The sequence below is a fragment of the Vanessa cardui genome, chromosome 22, assembly GCF_905220365.1.
Source record: "Vanessa cardui chromosome 22, ilVanCard2.1, whole genome shotgun sequence".
Taxonomy (NCBI): domain Eukaryota; kingdom Metazoa; phylum Arthropoda; class Insecta; order Lepidoptera; family Nymphalidae; genus Vanessa; species Vanessa cardui.
The window spans coordinates 8028144-8050435 of record NC_061144.1 but is presented as its reverse complement, the minus strand read 5'-3'; the positions used below and the strand labels follow the sequence as shown (position 1 = coordinate 8050435).

At 31.9% G+C, this 22292-nt stretch overlaps 2 protein-coding genes and 1 non-coding gene across 8 annotated transcripts in view; all 3 read right to left on the bottom strand.

Annotated features, from left to right (window-relative positions):
- The window catches only part of LOC124539247 (A-kinase anchor protein 13), a 62363-nt gene extending 47236 nt beyond the window's left edge, over positions 1 to 15127 (bottom strand). For 5 of the 6 annotated variants that reach the window (XM_047116554.1, XM_047116556.1, XM_047116559.1 and 2 more), the window contains exons 1-2: positions 14737 to 15127; positions 13958 to 14018 (exon numbers count right to left, since the gene is read on the bottom strand). In XM_047116554.1, coding sequence (XP_046972510.1) covers positions 13958 to 14000 — 43 coding nt within the window. In that variant the 5' untranslated portion in view covers positions 14001 to 14018; positions 14737 to 15127. Of the gene's footprint in view, positions 1 to 7411; positions 7694 to 13957; positions 14019 to 14736 lie in introns of those variants that run through there. The other variant, XM_047116558.1, reaches the window with a different exon arrangement.
- Positions 8404 to 8476, bottom strand: Trnav-cac. The gene has a single exon. It is a non-coding gene; the product is annotated as a tRNA-Val (tRNA).
- Positions 15128 to 17238: 2111 nt separating the features above from the next.
- The window catches only part of LOC124539393, a 30320-nt gene continuing 25266 nt past the window's right edge, over positions 17239 to 22292 (bottom strand). Inside the window, exons 5-7 of the mRNA XM_047116782.1 lie at positions 20044 to 20156; positions 19072 to 19184; positions 17239 to 18557 (exon numbers count right to left, since the gene is read on the bottom strand). Of these exons, the coding sequence (XP_046972738.1) occupies positions 18007 to 18557; positions 19072 to 19184; positions 20044 to 20156 (777 nt within the window). The 3' untranslated portion in view covers positions 17239 to 18006. The remainder of the gene's footprint in view (positions 18558 to 19071; positions 19185 to 20043; positions 20157 to 22292) is intronic.

Sequence of the window (22292 nt, the reverse complement as noted above, 5' to 3'; positions counted from 1 at the left end):
GTACACTATTTATTTTAGCATTATATTTAAAGTTGAACTAAAACATTGATTGGGAAGTCACTGGCCCCTAAGATACGGGTTTTCCTAGTTTAGGGGTACAGGGCCCCTGTGAGATATGTATTTCATATGAGAACAATAAATATATTTTTGATTTTGATTTTTTTTATGTAAAAATGTTTTCTCGAACATTCCTCATATCAATACCTTTCAATTTCAAAATTTTAAAATCTCTTGCCATGTTAACTCAATTAAAACTGTAAATAACGAAACGTAGCCGCTGCTGCGATGAATACTAAAACCCTCAAACAATACCGTAACGGTTTGGCAAGTACAAAAAGAAATACAAATTGCTTCAATTCATAACTCGTGCCACGGTTGTTTCACGCTTAATATTTCCAACCTTGGCTATTCTTCCGAAACGTTGCTGAACGTTAATTCCAAACGCCTTAATCCTAATCCGTACTTTTACAGCACAAGTTCAAAACTCGTACGTCAATCACGACCTTGTCATCGATATTTACCTAATCTAGAATCCATATATCTTCATAATTAAACGTATTCAAGGCCTACGGAAAGGTGATTAGGCTTCCGGAGTTACTTGTGATACAGACATCTGCATCAGATTTGAAGAATAGATTCTAACCAGAAGAACCCGTACGAAGCTCATTTTCTAATTTGAGAATCAAAGTCATGTCAGCAAACAAAATAATTAAATTTAAATGATAAATCCTGCCTAAAATATCAATAAGTATTTGCTCCACACATCAGTTTGTGTACCTATAGAAAAACGAATATAAAAATTTTCTTTTTAAAGTATACTCTTACAAGCACTATTGTATCGTTTCGAAATTTGGATTTTTCTTAGAAAGAATCGAGAAAAGTAAACTAATGCAAATAGGCCACTGTTATTAAGTGGTCACCATCGTCCGTCGACGTTGCCGCCGTAAGAAATATTAACCATTCATCACATCAATGCGCCACCAACTTTAGAAACGAAAATATTATATGCCTTGTGTCTGTAGTTACTGTTACACTTATGATAATAAAAAGAACAGCATTCAAAAAGCAGCAAAAAAATTAAAAACCATTTCTACAGTAATAATAGCAAGACTGAATAAATGATTACTCAATATCTGGTGTCTCTCTCGGGATGTTGGATGCCAACGTAACACCAGACATCCAAATCTGTTCAAATACCCATTAGTTATGATGGTATAGAGAAGTCATATACATACATACAAGTACCCTGACAACATTACACTCTTTTTGGGCAATCAAGTAAAAAATAACCAAATACATCTGCAGTACGCTTACTAATTATTCACAAAAGACGTAACAATGCATAATACGAATAAAGTTAAAACAGTGACCTACTTCTCGCTGTCAAGGTTTTATTTGTTGAACATATAAAAACCAGTCCATTTGAACCCTCGTCGGGGATAATATTCCCACATTGTTTATAAAGATCGAGAGTCCTTTTCAATTGGACGCTTGACGACACTTCCTTCCTCTAAAAGCTTTAACGTGAAATAAAAATTGATAAAAGATGCTTTGATCGAGGATCCCTTACTGATTTTACGGCGTAGTCAAAATTTTGACTTTCACGTTGCTTTCGGTATATTTAGCATTTATACTATGTTCCAAATACTTTAATATAATATATGTTTATTACGACATTACATGCGACATATAATTTAATTGATTTCAACCCCAAAAAATATAATACATAAAATAAATTACTTACAAATTGTGCACTTTGCTAATTTTCAATGAGAAACGGTCGTATATCAAATAAAAGTCAAAGGGTCACCTGACCTTACTAAAGAAAGAAGATTCAGCTACATCTTCATAATGTATTCTGTTAAAATTTGTAAAAAAAAGTAGTATTTGTTAATAACATGCGTTTAGGACACAATAAAAAAAAATTGTGTTTCATGATTTCGAAATTCAAACATTTTCTATTTTTAACGTTTTCATTTTGTTTTTACACAGAATATATCCATGACAAATTGACAATACATTAATAACAGACATTAACAAATAACTAAGAATACATAGAAAATTTGAAATAACGGGATAACCGCACATCAATCATCTTCATCTTCTGACAAACCATTTCATCTGCAAATATAACCCAGTCAACATTCGTACAACGTCGATAAAGCACAAATGGGTCGTTATATGTTCTCAATGCGTTCGACGGCCGAAAGATAAACAAACACTGAATGCGATAAAAAAATCCACAACGATGTATTTTAAGGCGATTGTTACCGCGATAATACCAGTTTTCTTATGGGAACGTATGGGAACATCACGCAACACGATATGTGGTGTAACGTTACGAACGAAATCGCCTGAGCGTGATGTAGAAACAATCTCAACTATGCGAGATTATAAAAGTCATTAATGACTAACGATATAGATGTATATATAAACTAGTCCAACCCAATTAGTACAATTTGTATCGGTTGGAAGATAATGAAATATTTGGGTAACGAAAAAGATGTTTCAACTACCTAGACCATATTAAAAACTAAAGATAATGTCGCACTGGTATGGCTATGGTCTGCTTTTGAGGTTCGGAACTTATTTCGACTGAAATGAGCCCTTTATATTGGGTTGGCCAGTAGGCAGCAAAATAAGAAAATAAGATTATTGACTGATGTGCATACGTCATACCTTGTTATTTTGTGTTATTTTATTTCGAAGCATAATATATAGAGCATCACGCTTTGGAAGTAAATAAAATAAACACATAATGTATACTTGATTATGTATTCGTAGTAATATTAAAGACTCGTAGATGTTATAAACTATGTACGTACTATTAGTACTAGGAAAAAACATAAGCTAGCTACGAATGTCACTCGATTATACAGCTTTAATATTTTATTTGTTGGGAAATGGATTTAATTTTACAGCAAGATCCCAGAAAGCATCCAAAATTATTCCATAAACGAAAGTTTATGGAACGTTTGTGCGTAAAAAAAACTAATGAGTCCTTATATGATATTACTTCATTGAGAATTAAACGATCCAGTTCGTTTTGAAAAGAAATATGAAAAATTACATACAGATATACAACAAATAATAGTCCCGGTAAGTTTCTTTGGTGATTTTGCTCAGGTTTAAGATGTTTCTTTTGGACCATAGACAATCCATAAGTAAGTTTAAGACTTTTAAAATAATTAACCACTACCTCCTTCTAATGCATTTCATTCAAAGTAGCTCTTACGAGCACATTAACATCAAGGTTTGGTTATTTAACGAGTGCGTTAATGTTACTGCCTTTTCGTAATGTAGATCCAAGAGCCACAGGCAAGCAAATTAGTTGTTATGTTTTACCAATTACACAAATCATCGGTGAAGAGATCAATGATGGCGAAAAGTCTTACATTCAGCCAGAAGCCTACTCTTTATATTATATAATTAATTATATAACATAATGACACTTCGAAAACGCTGATTTTATATGTGTATATGCACCGATTCACTGAACCTTCAAATCTAAAAAGTAGCAATAACGTGACTTAGCAGTACGGCGATGTTTTCCTGGCGAATTTCGGTCAAGGTTGCGTTTTCTCTTTAAAAAACAAATCTCTAGAGCCCTGTTTTCATTACCTCTGGTGTATTTTTGACTCCGTTTTTCTATGTGTACTAGGAGATGTAATAGTACCCAAGAATATTTGTAAACACAGATGTACTTTGTATTCCATCGCCTGAAAAAACCCAAATGTTCTTTGGATTGCTATCCAAAACGACCATAATTCAACGAGAAGATTTACTCGCCTTTTCAAAAGAACCTAATGCTGTTATTGGGGACATATTTAAAAACCCATTGAGTTTTGATTAGAACGGATACTTTGAACTAAGCACTCGTGACTCAGGACTTGGGATACTACCCAATAGACAAGAATCAGTCTACAAACACGACTAGCACCAAATATAGAGTAAATTTAGTACTGACGTAGAACAACAAATTTATCAAGAATACATACAAAATTAATCTCTACAACATTATTCAAACATGTTTAAATCTAAATATTCGACAATATTCCGATATGATACCATATCAATTACTTTAAGCCGTGATTATGACGTGATATTCAATTCAAATTCCAGACCGCGTGCCGTGCGATGAAATGCAGTGATAGTGATTACAATAAAAATGATTGAATTTTAAAGGCCTAAATTCTGCAAGCCACTCTGCAAGAATACACAACAACAACAGCCCGTAAATTTCCCAATGCTTGCCTAAGGCCTCCTCTGACCTCTCCCTTTTAGGAGGGCAAAAACGAAATAAATATTTGTATCATCATTTCAATTACTACTCGTATGTTTAGCAGATCCGGCAACGTATTGTGGTTATGTTTAACGTTAAATGATAATGGTTGACTGAAAACCTCTGAAACACGCTCGATTTAATGGTATAAATTTCATGTCATAATATTCAGTGGTTTTTGCGTGATGCGCGTTCAAGAAAACATCTGTTTATGAATATAGGAGATAGGTTACATTTATAAATGATAAAAATAAATTAAAATTGTTTGTTTTTGTATACATATAATCTTCTGAACTAATGGCGAAATTAAATTAAAACTTTTTACAAATAGAGAACTAATGACTAATTTAAAACTACAATTAAGAAATATCCAGCCAAACATTTTACCATTTAACAAATTTAAAAAATATATGGATACAAGATTTATCATCACTTGTATAATAAGATGAATTATAATCTCCTTCAAGGACATTTATTAAAAGAATAGTTTTTGGCTAAAGATTTCGGAAGATAAGTGTGAATATGAATCTGGGACACTACGCGAGCTTCTTGCCGTTTCTTCCCGTGGAAAACTGCTTTTCAATCCGGAGGTAAGAGTTGATAGATTGACGATTCGAAATGGTTTATTGAAGTAATTGCTTGAATAAAATACATTTAATTTGAATAAATAATATTTATTTGGGTCCATGTCTGAAAATTGAGTTCAATCTTGATACTTATTTCTTCAAACTGTTTCCCTCAATCAAAACTTTTCTCCTCTATTATCGAGTACTTTGAGCACAAAGTGGTGCTTGCTCGGAGTTTAGTATTACCTGCTTTGAACTAACTAGGTCATTTTGTCTAAGGACATTTATCATTACAAATCTATCTCCATTTTTCGACACTTACTAACATAACTAATATTCTAATGACCTATTCCTAACGCAGACTAGCCGTGTGCACTATCAGGCACATTTATAATAATATTATAAATGTGCCTGTAACTTGTCTGTCTGTTGCTCTTTCATTACCAAGCCAATGAACCGAAGTTGATGATTGGTATGAAGCAAATTTGAACTCCAGGGAAGGACAAAGGTTACTTTGCCTGACAAATGACAACCAAATCCCTAATACGTGGGATGAGATTGTTCAATCGAAATAATGCAACTAAAAAGGTTAACACCAAATAAAAAATGAGCAAACGAATGAATTAGTTCCAACATATATTGCACTGCTAAACAGCAAAATTTAGTTGGAAGGGTGAGTGGACCATTGTCGCACGCACAAGGGATATACCATATTAGTTTCCAAGATTGCCGACGCATTGGCGACGTAACGACCATTACTTACGTCGGAAACATATAAGACATATGTTTATATATATTTAACAATTTTAATAAACACATATCTCTAACAGCTTGAATATCTAAGGGTTATGTTGATTCAGTTGACCTATCATGAATTGATCAACGGCAAAGCTATAATACTTTTAAGCCTAATGTTGCTAAAGGGTCAATCTTTGAAAGATTCCGGTCAAAATTAGGGCTCAAGATATAAAATCTACGCTAATATTATAAATGCGAAAGTAGATCTGTCTGATACCAATTCACGCTTAAACCGCTTAATGGATTTGTCTGAAATTAGGCATGGAAATAATTTGAGTACTGGTGAAGAATATAGGCTACCTTTTTTTATATTGTTTTTAAATCACCTATTCAGAGGGAAAATTGGGAGTGGCTGATTGTTGCCTATATGTAACGGATTATAAATTTCTCACGGGTAAAGCCGCAGGCTTAACTAGTCTAGTATTTCTCACACTGGCAACTTCTAAACTATTCGTTTGCTTTCAAATAATAAATTAAATTAGGAGCATTAGTATGGCAATTAAAAATTATCGTATAACAAGTAATCGATACATGTTAAGAGGAAATTAACAGCGGTGCGGAAACTGCACGTGTCTTCCTGGGGCGGTTTCCGCCCCGAGGGAAACAAGGTCATGTGTCGGGAATGGAGTTCTGTGAAATTGGATACTATTTCTATTTAAAGTTTCTTTGAAGCGAAGCTATGGACAACATTTTGAATATATTTTTTGTATAATTATCTGCTTCAATTGTTTTAACGAAACAAAATTATTTTATGTAAGTCACCTTGCATTAAATTAATCTTCCATCAGTCCTGTTATTTGAAAGTGATCTTGCTTTTATGTTCAATAATTTACCGTTGGTTTATAAACGCAATTTGGACAAAATTGTACAATGATAAATTTTTAGATAGCCAGGGTATTAAAAAAATATAACCATACTTTTCGAACTACATATATATAATTTAATTTTTAAATAAAAAAACGTAACTTAAGGTTACGACACAAAATTGTTATTAATACTCAAAAATTCCAAACGGAATATACTTACATTTTTTTTTAATTTCTAAATTCATTTTTTTATACCTTTTACCTTATCATATTATAACTGTAGAGATAATCTGTTTACAAGATTTCAAAATCAGAAGCGATAGAACTGCTTCTAAATATGAACTGCGATTTATAAATAATTATAGATACTTTTTTTACATAGTCTTTCATTAGTACATTTTTTACATTGTAATAAAATTAAAATACACAGATATAAAAATGAATGATGTAAATTATATTTTTTATCTGTGTAATAGATATGTTTACAATAATGTAATCATAATCATTAATATTGACAACAGTAACAGACTGGTGCGTAGATAATTAATTTGTATATGTCAATAATATTTTATGGATATATAATTGAATATTTTACTTTATTATTTGTATTATGATATCAGAAACTATTTTTGATGTTTTTTTAGCCTTTTTAATGTGTGTACCGTTTGTTTCAAAAAAATACTATTTTTACGTATTTGCAGTTCAGTAGAAATTCTATATTTTTATAAACATTTCACGTAATGATAGTTGTTATTTTTAAAAAATATTTCAATTTAATATTTTATTTATTCATAATTTAACGAAACTGTATTAAATTTGTGTAACAGGCTACTGTTCAAGCGGAACATTTTAAAATCAAAATAATCGTTAATCCATTTTAAAATGTCACATTACGTAACTAAGCACAAAGGCGCAACAAGTAACCGAATGGAACAACTTTACAAGTAAGGTATACATACCCAAATACAATCGCACTACATTTTCGAAAGTGGAACACTAATTTAATTAAGTCTTGACCACAAAAAGACACATTTTTTTTTATTTAAAACCAAACACTCATTATTGAAAAGAAAAAAAAACACAACAAGTCCCGAAATTTTAAATTTATATATCGAACATAGTTTAAAATCGAATTTAGAAATTGTTCTAAAACAACAAAATTTAAAAATGGAATGTTTCGCGTGTGAAAATCGCTAAAATATAATATTATTTTGACAGTCGCTGCTCGGGCAGCTACCTAGCCTTTGTACGGGCTAGATGATTTGCGCATGCGTAAAATCGATCCACTAAGCACGACGAAGGCTGAACTATTCAACAGTCTCAGTCACCCCAGAGATTTGGTCAGGATACTTACTTAAGTGGAAAATCCACTGCGCTATCGAATGAAAAATTCATATGTGGAACTTTCAAGAGACGATACCCCTTTTATACGCAATATTGATTCCGAATTGTCATAAAAAAAAAACAATGTAGATTTAACAATAACGAAAGGTACTAGAGGCATGGAGTAGAAATAGAAGTAATTATTAGTTTAAAATTTACAATTAAAAGCTATCTTATTAATAAAAACATTCGTAGAATATTATTTTCCATAATTTTAACAATAACAAATACAGACACATATGGCTAAAAATTTTAAAAATATTTAATTTTAATCATTTCTAATTATGAAATAATTAAGCGTAAATACAGACGTTATTCCTTGACGTAATTGTAACGAACTTAGTTAATAAAGACAATTTTACAAGACAAAGCATTTGTTGCGGATGGAATACATAAATAATTATACCTTTGCTTGCTCCATATTATATTCTTATGAATAAATTGAGCAACACCGATTATTTTATAAATGAAAATTTTTCTTTAGTAAATTTTCATTAAAATAAAATATTTGGACATATTCGAAAATTATCTATATAATTTTAATAAATAAAAAATACAAAAAAGTGACTGTTTCCGCCCGGGATCGAACCGGGGGCCTTGTGCGTGTGAAGCACACGTGATAACCGCTACACTACGGAAACGATACCTACAAGCGTGAAAAGCTAGACTGTAATCTGATAACTGGGATTTAAGATGTAATATATTTCTTTACTAAATGATCATATACTTTCTTCCTAACATTTGATTATATACTCAGGAGCTTTCTGATAAAATATCTTATCCCTGGTTTTAGGAATAGCTTGCATGGTACTTATATTTAATTATTTACATTTGATATGAAGACGTTAAATACCCTATTTAGATTTTATAATACACAAAAAGTGTGAAGAAACATCTAGAAAAAAAAAATTTACAGTCTTTTACATTAGGTTACTTTTTTAATAGACGATAATCGATAGAGGTCGAATAAGGGTCTATATATATGTGGCGCCTATTTATATTTTCTAATTGCTAGACGAGAGCCCTTACTATTTGGAAAGATTAGTATAGGAATTTCAGTTGTAACAGATATTCATGTAATACCAATTTCTTTATGACGTTTTCCTTTACCGCCGAGTACGAGATAAACACACATTAAGCACATGAAAACTCAATGGTACTTGATTGCATTTGAACTTGAAACCTTCGTCAAGTTTCCCGGCTCTAATCACTGGGCCATTTCGATACTTGTACATAAGCGGGCAAATGTTAAATATAATTATACTAAGTTTGTCAGTTAATGCAAATGGTTTGGGTCTGTTAGTCATGCAAATTATAAAACAAAGATATCTTTACCATCCGTTTGTATTATATATGGGCATGTTAACATGTCTACCCGCCACTTAAGCTGGTGTTTTTTAAAATTTAGTCATAAAACCCAAAAAGTTATCTGTTATAATACGAAGCTTATTACTGTTCACTTTCTTACATTTGTTTATATTTTTTATACTAGTAAACATACATCAAACAAAAGGTTTAAAATCACAATAGTACTGTTGTTGCTGTTTGGCGGCAGAATATCGGATGAGTGGTACATAGATGTGTACACAAAGCACACCAAGTAAATCATCAGAGAATAGCGGTGTAGTTCCATAAAGGTCGAAATGCTTTTTTCATTGAAATTTCCTCTACTTACGTATTTCGACTTGCTGATTAAGAATATTATTGTTGAAATTGGCGCAAACTTCATTTTCAAGGTCAAAAACGATTTTTAATAGGTTTAAGAAAATTAACTCAAAACTCAACTACGTACAAGATATTAGTACTACTAGCACTAGATATAAAAACAGGAGCAAACATACTTCAGCAGGAGCTTGTAAGCTGTACCTTCGAAACTACGAATTGCTGCTGACAGTTATTTGTCAATTAATCCTAAGACCTCGACATGGGCATACTCATTAGCCACTAGACCATCAAGTGACAGTCAGTTTATAACTCGGGGATATCCCGTTACATATTCACTGACGTTTGAGTCAAAACAGTTGTAAAAAAAATGACTTAATTAATTTTACATTAATTTGAGCATGTAATCTCGACCGAACCGATCAATCTCCATCGTGTCTTCTCCATCGCACGTGGCATTGGCGAAATAATCTGTGCCTTTTTGGAACAAAAAAAAGCCACAAAAAAAAAAAAATTTACCGCATGAAATATATACGTTATACATACATATGACAGTCAGTATATTAACGTGATATACGAAACAGAAATTATCATACTTATGTAAGGTGTTTATATCAGAAATTATTTTGAAATTGTTTATATTAATGGTTGGGATGAATGTCACAATGTTCTATTGTTGTACTACCTACATTTGTAATGTAAATCTGTTTATGAATACAGGTTACATAAGTAAAAATGCACATAAATTTCTCTATACAAAATATAATAAGTTAATATAATGTACTATTAATAACAGTCAATATTATTGACATAGAGACCAAATTTATATATATATATATATATATATATATATATATATATATATATATATATATATATATATATAATTTACTGTTTCTTAATTTGCATCATACGAAAAACCACTGAATAAAAAAAAAGGCTAATTTCTAAAGAAAGATATAAAAAATGCTACGGAAACTCGAAACGGTGTACATTATCAACATCAACTAACAACTACAGTATTATTAACTAACTACTAGTTAATAATACTGTTAGCTTGTAAACATATTTATTTAATTATTAATACCACAGATGAAACCTTTTTATGAATAAATTATACATAATAAAAAAAAACGTAAACCTATTTTCTGCATATGGCAATAACACAGGTCTGCGACCAAAAAACTGCATAGGATTTTTTTACATTTTCTTACAGATTTTAGCCTCCCAAAAATAGAAAAAATATTCAAATAATTATATCACATAAGTTTTTATGTATATTGCAGTTTATTTGTTCATTGGTAATAAACATATATGATTTTATAATTGATAATTGAGAAAAAGCACCTGAGCTGTTGGCGAGATTAGAAATGTTTTAAAATGTTAAGACAAGTCTAATGACGTATATCGCTAAGAAAAATTCTTTTCGATTTGGAATTCCTATGATGTGGCGTGAGCAGGAAAATCACACCACATACTGCTACTTCTGCTAAGTTGACGTAAACTGATTCAATTCAAAAAACAAAAGAAACATAATTTATCCTAATGTTGACTCAGCTATACGTCCAGTGCCCCACAGCTCCGAGATATCTATCCCGCAGCCACCTTCCAGTTTGGATGAATACCCTAGTGAGTTAGAGGACGAAGCTACATTACCGCCTCCGGATGAATCAAGCTCAGATTTATCTTTTGACGAAGAAGGATGATTTGTGGGGACTTTTAAACACTGACAATGCTTTTGGGTCAGCAGGCAGGCTATACCAAATACCCACGCTTCTTATTCTTGTGGGATGGTAGAGCCAGAGAACAGCACTGGAAAAAAGTGATTGGCCATCCCGAGAAACTTTAAAACCTGGAGAGAAAAATGTTATACACACTACCTTGGTACCACCACCAGAAAATGTTTTGTTGCCCCCTCTCCATATCAAATTGGGGTTGATGAAACAATTTGCAAAATCGCTGCAAAAGGATGGAGACTGTTTCAAATATTTATGTACAAAATTCCCGAAGCTGTCAGAAGCAAAGTTGAAAGAAGGAGTTTTCACCGGCGCGACATAAGAGATTTTTTAACGGACCCTTGATTTGTGAAAACTATGAATGAGAAGGAAAAAGAAGCTTGGGTGTCGTTCAAGGACGTAGTGCGAAAGTTTTTGGGAAATACTAAGGATCCTAACTACAAAACCATTGTGCAACAAATGCTAGCAGCATACAAAGCTCAAGGCTGCAAGATGAACTTGAAGGTCCATTTTTTATACTCTCACATAGACTATTTTCCTGAAAACCTGGGAGCTTACAGTGAAGAGCAGGGGGAACGATTTCAACAGGATGTCCGTGATATCTAGAGAAAGTACCAAGGGCGATGGGATGTCACTATGCTTGCTGACTACTGTTGGCTGCTTAAGCGAGAAACTGAAGATGAAAATAGGAAAAGCACTCGTAAAAGTATCAAGAAAAAGAAGAAGAGGTTTAATAAAGAACATGAATAAGTAGATGTATTAAATTAAAGTATCGTTAGCTTTAAAAATAATTACTTATTATTTGAGAATTTTGGATGAAACAGTGCTTTAACCAATTTTTTGTATTTGAATTTGCAAAAAATCCTTATGTGATAGAAAAAAATGGCCGTCATTTTTTAAATCAGCGCACTTTAAAACGTATGATTCAGTAAAAATATCTTTTTTTTTTTTTCTCAGACCTGTGTAATTTAATCTCTACAATTATTTATGGTATTCAGAACACAGATAGGACTGAACAATTTTCTATGATAGATCTTATCTCATTTGACCTGATAAAATATTTGCATCTTATTCGTATTATAAATCATATATATTGTGTGAAAGTATGCCTTTGATCGTGCTTGAACAACCATTCGTTTTTTAATCTGTGGATCCACAGAGACTCTTGTAGTTGATTATCAAAGTTTAATTGGATTTTAAAATCTAGTAATCTAGAACTTAGGAGAGATAGATACTTTAGATTTATGTATTTTATTTTGCTTCTACAAAAATGTAGTAAAATTTGGTGTATATATTGTTGGTTGTCAGAATCAATTATTATCAAAATAGTACTTATTATTATTGCTAGGAATAAATTTACTATAGTTATATCTAAAAGGAGGTACGAAATTGTTACAGCCCCAACATTGATCAAGGGGCATGCTGCTAAAATTTTACATAGGTATATTATAATTAACTATCATAATGTATAGATCTATACACTCACTAGGCACATACCTCCATGTAAATTATTATCAACTTCCATTAGTTAAAGTGCCACTCACTAATGCATACAAAAAAATCTTAGTGTAGCTAAAGTATAATACAGAAGAAAATTGAAATAAGTTTGTTTTGTTCATTTCATTGAAAAATCTTTTGCTAAATGTTGATGCACTCTTGAACTGATTTTATTATTATGAATTTGACATAACTCTACTAAAAAAAACCTCTTTAAAAACAATATTAAATATTAGTGTCAGTAGTATTAGTTGTATAAATTATGATGATAAATAATGAATAAGTATTAACATAGTTACTTAGTATTTTTTTGCCGTTAATGTGCTATATAAGTATTCATTTAGTACCGTTACTTTAAAAAAATATTGCTATTAAAATAACAGTGTATCTATTTTTATGATATATAAGTTGTGGCATTTAAAATATGAATTTAAGCAATTTTTAATGTATTAATAAACAACTTTTCTATAGTATATGTGTTTAAAAATATACTTATTTAAGTGTGTTTGCTGATAGAGAATTAGCTACGTATTTTTTTTTAAACTAAGGCATATATTGTTTCCGACGTTAGCATAGTTTAGTATTGGTATATCAATCAACAAATTAATTTATATTTAATGACTGTTTATATACTACTTTGCCCTGAGAAGCTTCAAGCTTGGAGTATTAAGAGGACCATATCTAATTAATGGAGATTCAAAAAGGCCTACCTACTAGAAATCTAAACTAAGATTTCGTTTAATTACTTATTAATGACTTCTTCAAACTTGTTGGTGTAAAAAATAGTAAGTTTTGTTTTGTTTTAGGAATAAAATTAAAATTAAAACATAGTTCACCACTTAGTTCCAGCGCTTATTATGTGAAGAGATTGAAACCTCAATTTATATATTTCAAGTTATGATGGAAGCTAAAGTTGTTTCTAATAAACCAACTGGGCTCAACCAGCTTAAAGTATACATTGAGTTATTAATAAGAAAATGTCATGTAATGAAACATGTAAGTTAATAAAAATTGCTGAATTAGATCATTGGATTTTTAAAGCTATTAACGTCTTAGATTCTGAAGTTTTACTGAATGTTATATATTTCCGTACTTATGGTTATTTAGGATTAATAGTTATTTTACAAATGTACATATATAAGATAACATTGTTTTTAGTTGATAAGTACAGTTTTATATTGCTGAAATTTATATTAAGGTTTTCTATATATTCATTAAAAATATTACCTGAAGATATAATTCTGATATTATCTTGTGATTGTATATTCATTTTGTATCTACACCGGAGCTGAAAATAAAGAAAAAATAAATAAATGAAAGTTAAGTAAAAAAGGAGTATTAAATGCATCATTTATATAAATTTTATATTTAAGAATTGAACGGTTATATCAATATTTCCGGGACAAAACATTGTTATTAAGAGAGTCTGAAATATTTTTTAGTATTAATATGTATCATACAATTTATTGCAATTAGTGTGGAATAAAATTATTAATAATTATAGTTGTTTATATTTTAAATGATTGATAATTGTAAATATATTCTATTAAAATTTGTGAATTTATTTTAATATGCTAATACAAGTTTTCTTCTAGTAGGTATTACTTTAAAAGTAATTTAGGTATCAGTATTGGAATAAACAATAAACATTAATTTGAGGAAGTATATATAAATAGAAATTTATATTGTGAATAGTGATTTAGAGTATGAATAGAAATGTTTACATTTTACAAAGTTTTTATTCCGATCTAAAAATGTATACATAATCAATTTATATTCAATTATGTCACTGTGTAGTTATTTTAGATATAGAAAAGGGTATTTAATGTTTAAGGAATGCTCAAAATAATATAACAGATAATGCAGCTTATGCTACTATCTTTTCGAGATAACTAAGTGGTACTTTATGAAGGAACATTTACCAACTAAATCAAAATGTTAAGATTTATAGTATATAATTTTTGAATCGATGCAGTAAAAAAAAAACCAAAATATTTACAACTTACATGTTTTTACAAAACTGAGAAATCATATATCACACCATCAATACACTACACTCAAACAATTAACTTCTTATATTTTACGCAAGACACAAACTTGGCATTTTCTCAGCAGTTACCCGGAATGATTTAAACAATGGGATCTAAATTTTATGCGAAAATACACTTTCACAATGGGACAAACCGATCCACATAGATAGCCACCTACACAAAACAATAAACAGTTATACAACTTGAAACATCACAAAAAACTTTATTTAAACTTAATTTTGAACAGTTTATATAGTTTCTACCATGATAATAATGTTATTAAAACTTTTTACACGGCAAAAAAAAGTTACTTCAATAGTTTAAAAAACTTTTAAACTTTTAACAAATGTCGACGACTTCAGTTCTAAATTTCTCACTGACAAGTTTTGAGAATGCCGATAGTCGAACCAAGCTAAGGTGCATACACTAAGCAAAACTTAACTTTATAGCCTTAGCCTTACGATGTAAATTAGCTTACACTTAATTTGACACAGGATATATTTTGTCGCTGTAATAGTTGTTTAAAATTTATTTACTAAAGTTTTAAGTCAAATATATAATATTAATTTGTGTTAGATATTTTATTTAGATTTTTTTTACAATTACAAGTAATATTTAGAAAACTACAATTACATTTGCGTTTTTTTTATTTGGCAACATTTTTTTTATAATATAAAGCATTGCTCACATCTATCACTTATTGTGAAATTTTAAAAATAATAAAAAAAAAAATTGTGAAGGTGTAAAATGTCAGTTAACATTGGAATTAAATTTTAATTAATAATTCATACCTATATATAATAAAAAGTGAATTATAGTGAAGGCAAAGTTATAACTTAGTTGAAATAATTTATTTATTTTGTACATGGAAACCCAAGGAACGTCCAAATTTTAAAAGTTCAAGTTACAATTTAGAATATTATTCATTAAATAAATGATATCGGATTTGGCCACGAAATTAAATACACGCACCCATTTTTAACGAAGACTCGCAAACTTTGTTCGCCTTAGGGGTTGTTTTTAGTGTTCATAATTATTTTTTAAATTTAAATATTTACCCTTGGGTAATAATAATTCAAACTAAAATAGCAGCTATTCAAAAATGGAATTAAAATGGAAAAAACTACATTAGATCTAACTATATAAATCTTCCCACCGACATAAAAAAAAATATTTGCACAATTTTTTTCAAGAAATAATTCTTGTCAGTTATTTTGTCTTTTACAGGTGTCCGTTAACACTGGAATTGCCAAGTGCAGTTACAAAGCATGTAGAATAAGTATTGTATAATAAAGCTTTTCACTTTCTTATTAAGTAGTCGGTTTTTGCAGTTCTAAAGCCATATTCCATACTGCGAGTGTCTGACTTCTTTGCCATTTTGCAAGAGAACAAGGACTGAGACGCATTACTTGTCAGCTCTCTGAAAATGTATGTATAATCTGCATCGGTACAGGAACAATAAGTTTTTATTTTCTTAATTTTATTATTTTTTTAACACATTATATTTTTGTATCTTTTATTTGAAACATCTCGCTATGTATGTCACACGACACAATATGAAGTTATAACATTTTAAGGATAAGTAGGTATAATGAAAAAGTTTCAAAGTATTACTTAATTTGATTTTTATTAAGGTCTGTTTTTTTAAAAGCTTCTCTGGACGACACTTTTTTACTGTTAACAAGTACCCAGTGAGGATAAATAAACAGAGAAAATTAAAATACTTCCAGATTTCTTAAAACGAAAATATCGATACATATAAAATGTAAATTGTATTGTTGATACACTTTATGAATTCAACCTTTTAGTTGAAGAATTAAGCTACTGTCAATTTTTAGTCATTGGTAGACTGGCAACGGAATCAGAAAAAACACACCAATTTCTACATGTCTAGTTTATGCAAGTATTGTATGTTTGATATTTATAGATATTGATATATTTAATAACAACAACAACAGCCTTTAAATTTCCCACAACTGGGCTAATGGCCTTTGGCCTTTGACGAGAAGGTTTGGACCATTGACATGACAATTGATCATCAATAAGAAAGTGTAATGCTTCTATATTGAATAAAGTTATTTGAGTTTGGACCAGGCTCCTATGCGGGTTGGTGGATTCACATGTGGCAAAATTTCGTTGAAAATAGACATGCAGGTATCCTCACGATGTTTTTCTTCACCGCCGACCACGACATGAATTATAAACACAAATTAAGCACACGAAATTCAGTGGTGCTCACCTGGGTTTGAAAGCGCAATCATCGGTTGAGATGTACGCGGCCTAACGACTGGGCTTCGGCTCTGCTTTTAATTTTTATGATCATATCGTTAAGTGTCGCTGCGTTCATGGTTCGATAAAGCTTTTGTTTATTATTTACTATTATCAAAGTAGTAATAATAATGTTGCAAGTAGAGAAAAATATTTCAAATATTTTATTGTGATGAAAATTTTTGAAGAACTTAAAAATAAAACAAAAAAGCCAGTTGAAATTTTTTTTACTTCGTTATTTCTTATACAAAATAGTGACTGAAATTTTCCTTTATATTTTATTAGAGCAATTATAAACCTTTGGTTATTGGGTAACAAACTAAACACTATTAATACTTATTCGTAGTGAGAACTTATATCCTAAATAGGTAGGAATTCTAATACATAATATAAACGTTAATTTTACATCATATAGCACGATACGAACATCTTAATTACAAAATTATCATACGCAATAAGCACCAAATAAACTAATATTAAATCGATGGAATGTTCTAGAAAGTTCAATGTCAAATAAGTTTAAATATTGTTTACTAAGATGGCGCTACGGTCGCCGCCAAACAAGCCCGTTGCGCTCGAATATAATAATAAAATATAAATCAGGAATTTTACAAATGTTTTTGAATTTTTGTAATATTTTTTGATGTGGATTGGAATAACAGTGGAAATTGAAGTAATATATATTCTAATCAAAGATAGTAAAGTTAAACGAATTCTAAATTTAAATATTTCATACGATACAAACAGTTTTTGATTGATATATCTTTACGTGTAATGTAGTACTATTTCACTTAACTACTTATAGCCATTTATAACGCGTGTCTAAGTATTTTTATATTTTCCCTCTTCCTGTAGTTGGACTACACACGAGTATATTTAAAACGGCGTGAATACGAACATTCGTAAAATCCCTAATTAACAAATTATTTATTATATTATTTGAGTGTGGATTAACAAGAAATCAGTCTAACGATATGTCTACAGGGCGACATCTTTATACTTCGTCAAATCATCAGATTCGTTTCCAACCGAGTTGTGACTATTCCTCATCCCGTAGTACACCCTCTCTCTCGACCCACTGAAGTGGTAAGGATCGTGTCTCAGATTCATTCCATACGGATCCTCCCGTTTGAATTCCTGGAAGAACCTGGGGTCGTAATCTGGAGGGAACATTCTTGGATCGTACATGTACTGTCTGTAGGGATACGCCATTTCACTCTTGCAATCCATCCTGTCTTCGAACTCATAGCCCTTGGCGGGGTACTCATCGCTATTGAACGCACCCACAACAGAATGTCGTCTCTTGTAGGGGTTATCGAGGGGTCCGCTTCTAGGACCGACCCAGGTGCCGTAGGTTTGGGGTTGGGGGAAGGATTTAGGGTAGCCCCGCAGACTGGCGGCGTACTGGCGGTCGGCCAGGTGTTGCCAGTAGGCTGGCGGGGGCTGCGGCAACATCATCGGATAGCCCATGTTCATGGATTGTCGCGACGCCAAGTGACGACGGAGATCTGGCATCGACCCTGATTTACCTGTAAGAACAATATATATAATGTTGGCATATTTAATTTAATATGATCATATTTTATTGTTTTAATGTATTAAAGTATCATCAGCTTTAATAGTTGTTACAATTTGCATTGATTGTCAACATCCGGTTTTGACTAAACTAAAAAGTAACAGCCTGTAAATTCCCACTGCTGGGCTAAAGGCCTCCTCTCCCTTTAAGGAGAAGGTTTGGAACATATTCCACCACGCTGTTCCAATGCGGGTTGGTGGAATACATATGTGGCAGAATTTCTATGAATTTTGTCACATGCAGGTTTCCTCACGATGTTTTCCTTCACCGCTGAACACGAGATGAATGATAAAGACAAATTAAGCACATAAATTAGCGGTGCTTGCCTGGGTTTGAACCCGCAATCATCGGTTAACATGCACGCGTTCTAACCACTGGGTCATCTCGACTCCGTGTCTAATTAATTATACAGTAAAGTAAGTTTCTTAAAAGACGATAAGTTAGTTATATCCAAGTTATCAAGTTACCGTTATCAGCCAAGAAACCATCATTGGTGAAAGCACTGGGCGTGTCTGGCACGAAGTGGCTGGCGTCAAACTCGCTACCGCTCACCGGCACTGTGTTGCCATATTCACCTTTTCTGGAAAATTTAAATGATTCGGATTAATTAAGGTATAACTTCTGTTGTTAGTCTTCTGTAGTTAAATGTTTCTAAAAGTCGAAATAAGGAGTATAATTTACTATGGTTTTTTTAAATATTAATGTAAATATTGAAAAATATGTATTTTTTTAAAACGAAAATAAAGATAAAACTTTATTTCTAATTCACTTTTTTACTGATTACGTATATCATAAATTATAATAGATATTGTCATTAATAAATAATCTAAAAATTTTAAACTGCGATTCTGACTGGCAATACAAAAAAAAATGATATATGTATACTGTACAGGTTAATGTTAAATATATTTATAAAAGCATGTGCAACATGAAATTAACGATAGCTGTATCCAGGGCCGGATTTAGGGGGCAACTGTCCTGGGTCTCTATTAGAAAGGGGTACAGGGTAGACAACAAATTTTATGTTTCAGAAATGATAGATAAGAAATTCTAATAATATTAGTAATTACTGCTCTAATCTTTACTGATACTGCTAAATCAATGATCGCTAACAAAGAAGAAAAAGTGCTCCTGAGAATGCCAGGAGCTCAAGATAAATCCGGCCCCGGCTAGTCCAGTGGCGTAGCTAGGTGAGGAAGGGCCCCGGTGCATAGAAAAAGAATCGGGCGATCATCTTTACCATCATTTTTAAACTAATAATTACTCTTTAAAATTATATATACCAAATAAAAAAATCACGTTATTTTCTAGCTTCTGAAGCTTAAGGTTTAGTTTAGAGGGCCCCCTGAACTCCGGGGCCCTGGTGCACTGCACCACCTGGCCCTACGATAGCTACGCCACTGCCGGCTACAAGAGTCGGAGTCGGAGAGACTTGTAACCTGGCCTCGCGCAGCGCGTAGGCGGACTGCACGAGCACGACGCCGCACACCACGGCGGGCAGGCGCGCCACGTAGCACGCCAGCTCCGCGCCGCCGTACACGCCCTGCAAACCCTGATAAAGATTATAATTAATTATTGATTATATCAAATTTATTCTATTTATGAGACAAATATGAGACAACATTTACTTGGTTGTAGGGCTTTGTGCAAGCCCGTCTGGGTAGGTACCACCCACTCATCAGTTATTCTACCGCCAAATAACAATACTCGGTATTGTGGTGTTCCGGTCTGAAGGGTGAGTGAGCCAGTGTAACTACAGGCACAAGGGACATAAAATCTTAGTTTCCAAGGTTGGTGGCGCATTGACGATTTAAGGAATACTTAATATTTCTTACAGCGTCACTGTCTATGGGCGATGGTGACCACTTACCATCAGGTGGCCCATATGCTCGTCCGCCAACCTATACCATAACAAAAAAAAACATCACATACATTACTCTCATCCCAATGTAAGTAGCTCTGTAAATATTGACCCAAATAGGGGGGGGGGGGGTTGGTTGAGGAATCTGCAAGTTGGCATAATAGACTATTTGACAATGCGAAAAATAAATTGTGAATTATTGGAATCACTGTATATTATGAGTTTAAAAATGGTTATTTACTAACGAAACTTGTAAATAATACTTAATTTATTCAAAAAATCAATAAATAAAAATGCATTTTTGCAAACGTTTGTCACGTGACACAAAACGCTCCTGATTGTCCGGGCTTATGATGAAGTCACTTTCTTGTAAACCTTGCTTTTCTACTATATGTACCACAGATTAAATTACAGCAAAGTGACGTCACCGACCCCTTTTTGCGCGTTATTTAAATATGCAATTTTTAATATGATATTTTGCGGCAAATATGTACTACAAATAAAAAAATCAACTTTTGCTGGGTTCTTTAACCTTTACTACATAATATAAAATGGATTTTAAAAACCAGTCAAATAGCCTATTACAGAAAACATTACGCATCGCACGCGCTCATGACATCACAAACGAGCATGGTGGGAACCCCATCGACTGCGTGCTTAACCAAGGTCACATAGGATATATCAGAATGGACGTCACGTTATTGTTTCAGTGAACCAGTGTAATTGTTATCAAAACGCACACTTCTAACCGAAAAATAAAGTATTATTGCTTGTCAATACCAATTCCAATATGTCAAGAAAATCTAAGGATCATTTATATCGATTAATATAAACATTATTATTTTATGTACTTGACGGCGCCACTGTATTTTAAGCGCGTCAAGAAACGTCATAAGCGATAATAACATCGGATAGCAACCTTTTTTAAATTATGGCGGTTTTGCCGTCTCTTCGCTCTGACGCGACTTCAGTCTCTTTTGTAAGCGAAACCAAACGGAAAACAATCCATTTGCATCTTGCAGAAACAAAACGTGCCTTGTGGAGCGTCATTACTTGAGTTGATATTATTACTAATATTATTTCGTTGCAATAATTATTGGCTATTGTAAATTAACCTCATGGACGTGATTTTTCTCTTCGCCCGACAACCCATGATCGCTCGGCAGCCACATATGGGTACCAAAAATAATAATAACGGCAATGTGCCGTTATACTTATGAAGACAAACAAACAATAGTAATCAGTATTGTTGTGTTCCGGTTTGAAGGGTGAGTGAGCCAGTGTAACTACAGGCACAAGGGACATAACATCTTAGTTCCCAAGGTTGGTGGCACATTGACGATGTAAGGAATAGTTAATATTTCTTACAGCGTCATTGTCTATGGGTGATGATGACCACTTACCATTAGGTGGCCCATTTGCTCGACCGCCAACCTATATCATAAAAAAAGACGCCAAGACAATTTATTATCGATTAGTGAAACTTGTATATAAGATGTTATAGTGTGCGTGTGACAACTAAGAGTACCGATAGCAAAAATTTGAAATTTTATTTTTATTATAACACACACAAAATCTAACATGGAGGGGCTTCTTGAGTGAATAGGTTATATTACTTACTTGTAAATAATTATTTCTTCAACGATATTTCCAATTACTAAGACTTTAAAAACTTATTACATTATTACTTTGTATAAAATAACTATTATAAATAAATATGATTTAATATTCGTTACGAGTATTAAGATAGTGTATTATGTAGCCATTATGTATGTGGGTGTAACAGTTTTTTTATTATTATTATTACATATCACTTGTAATTTCACT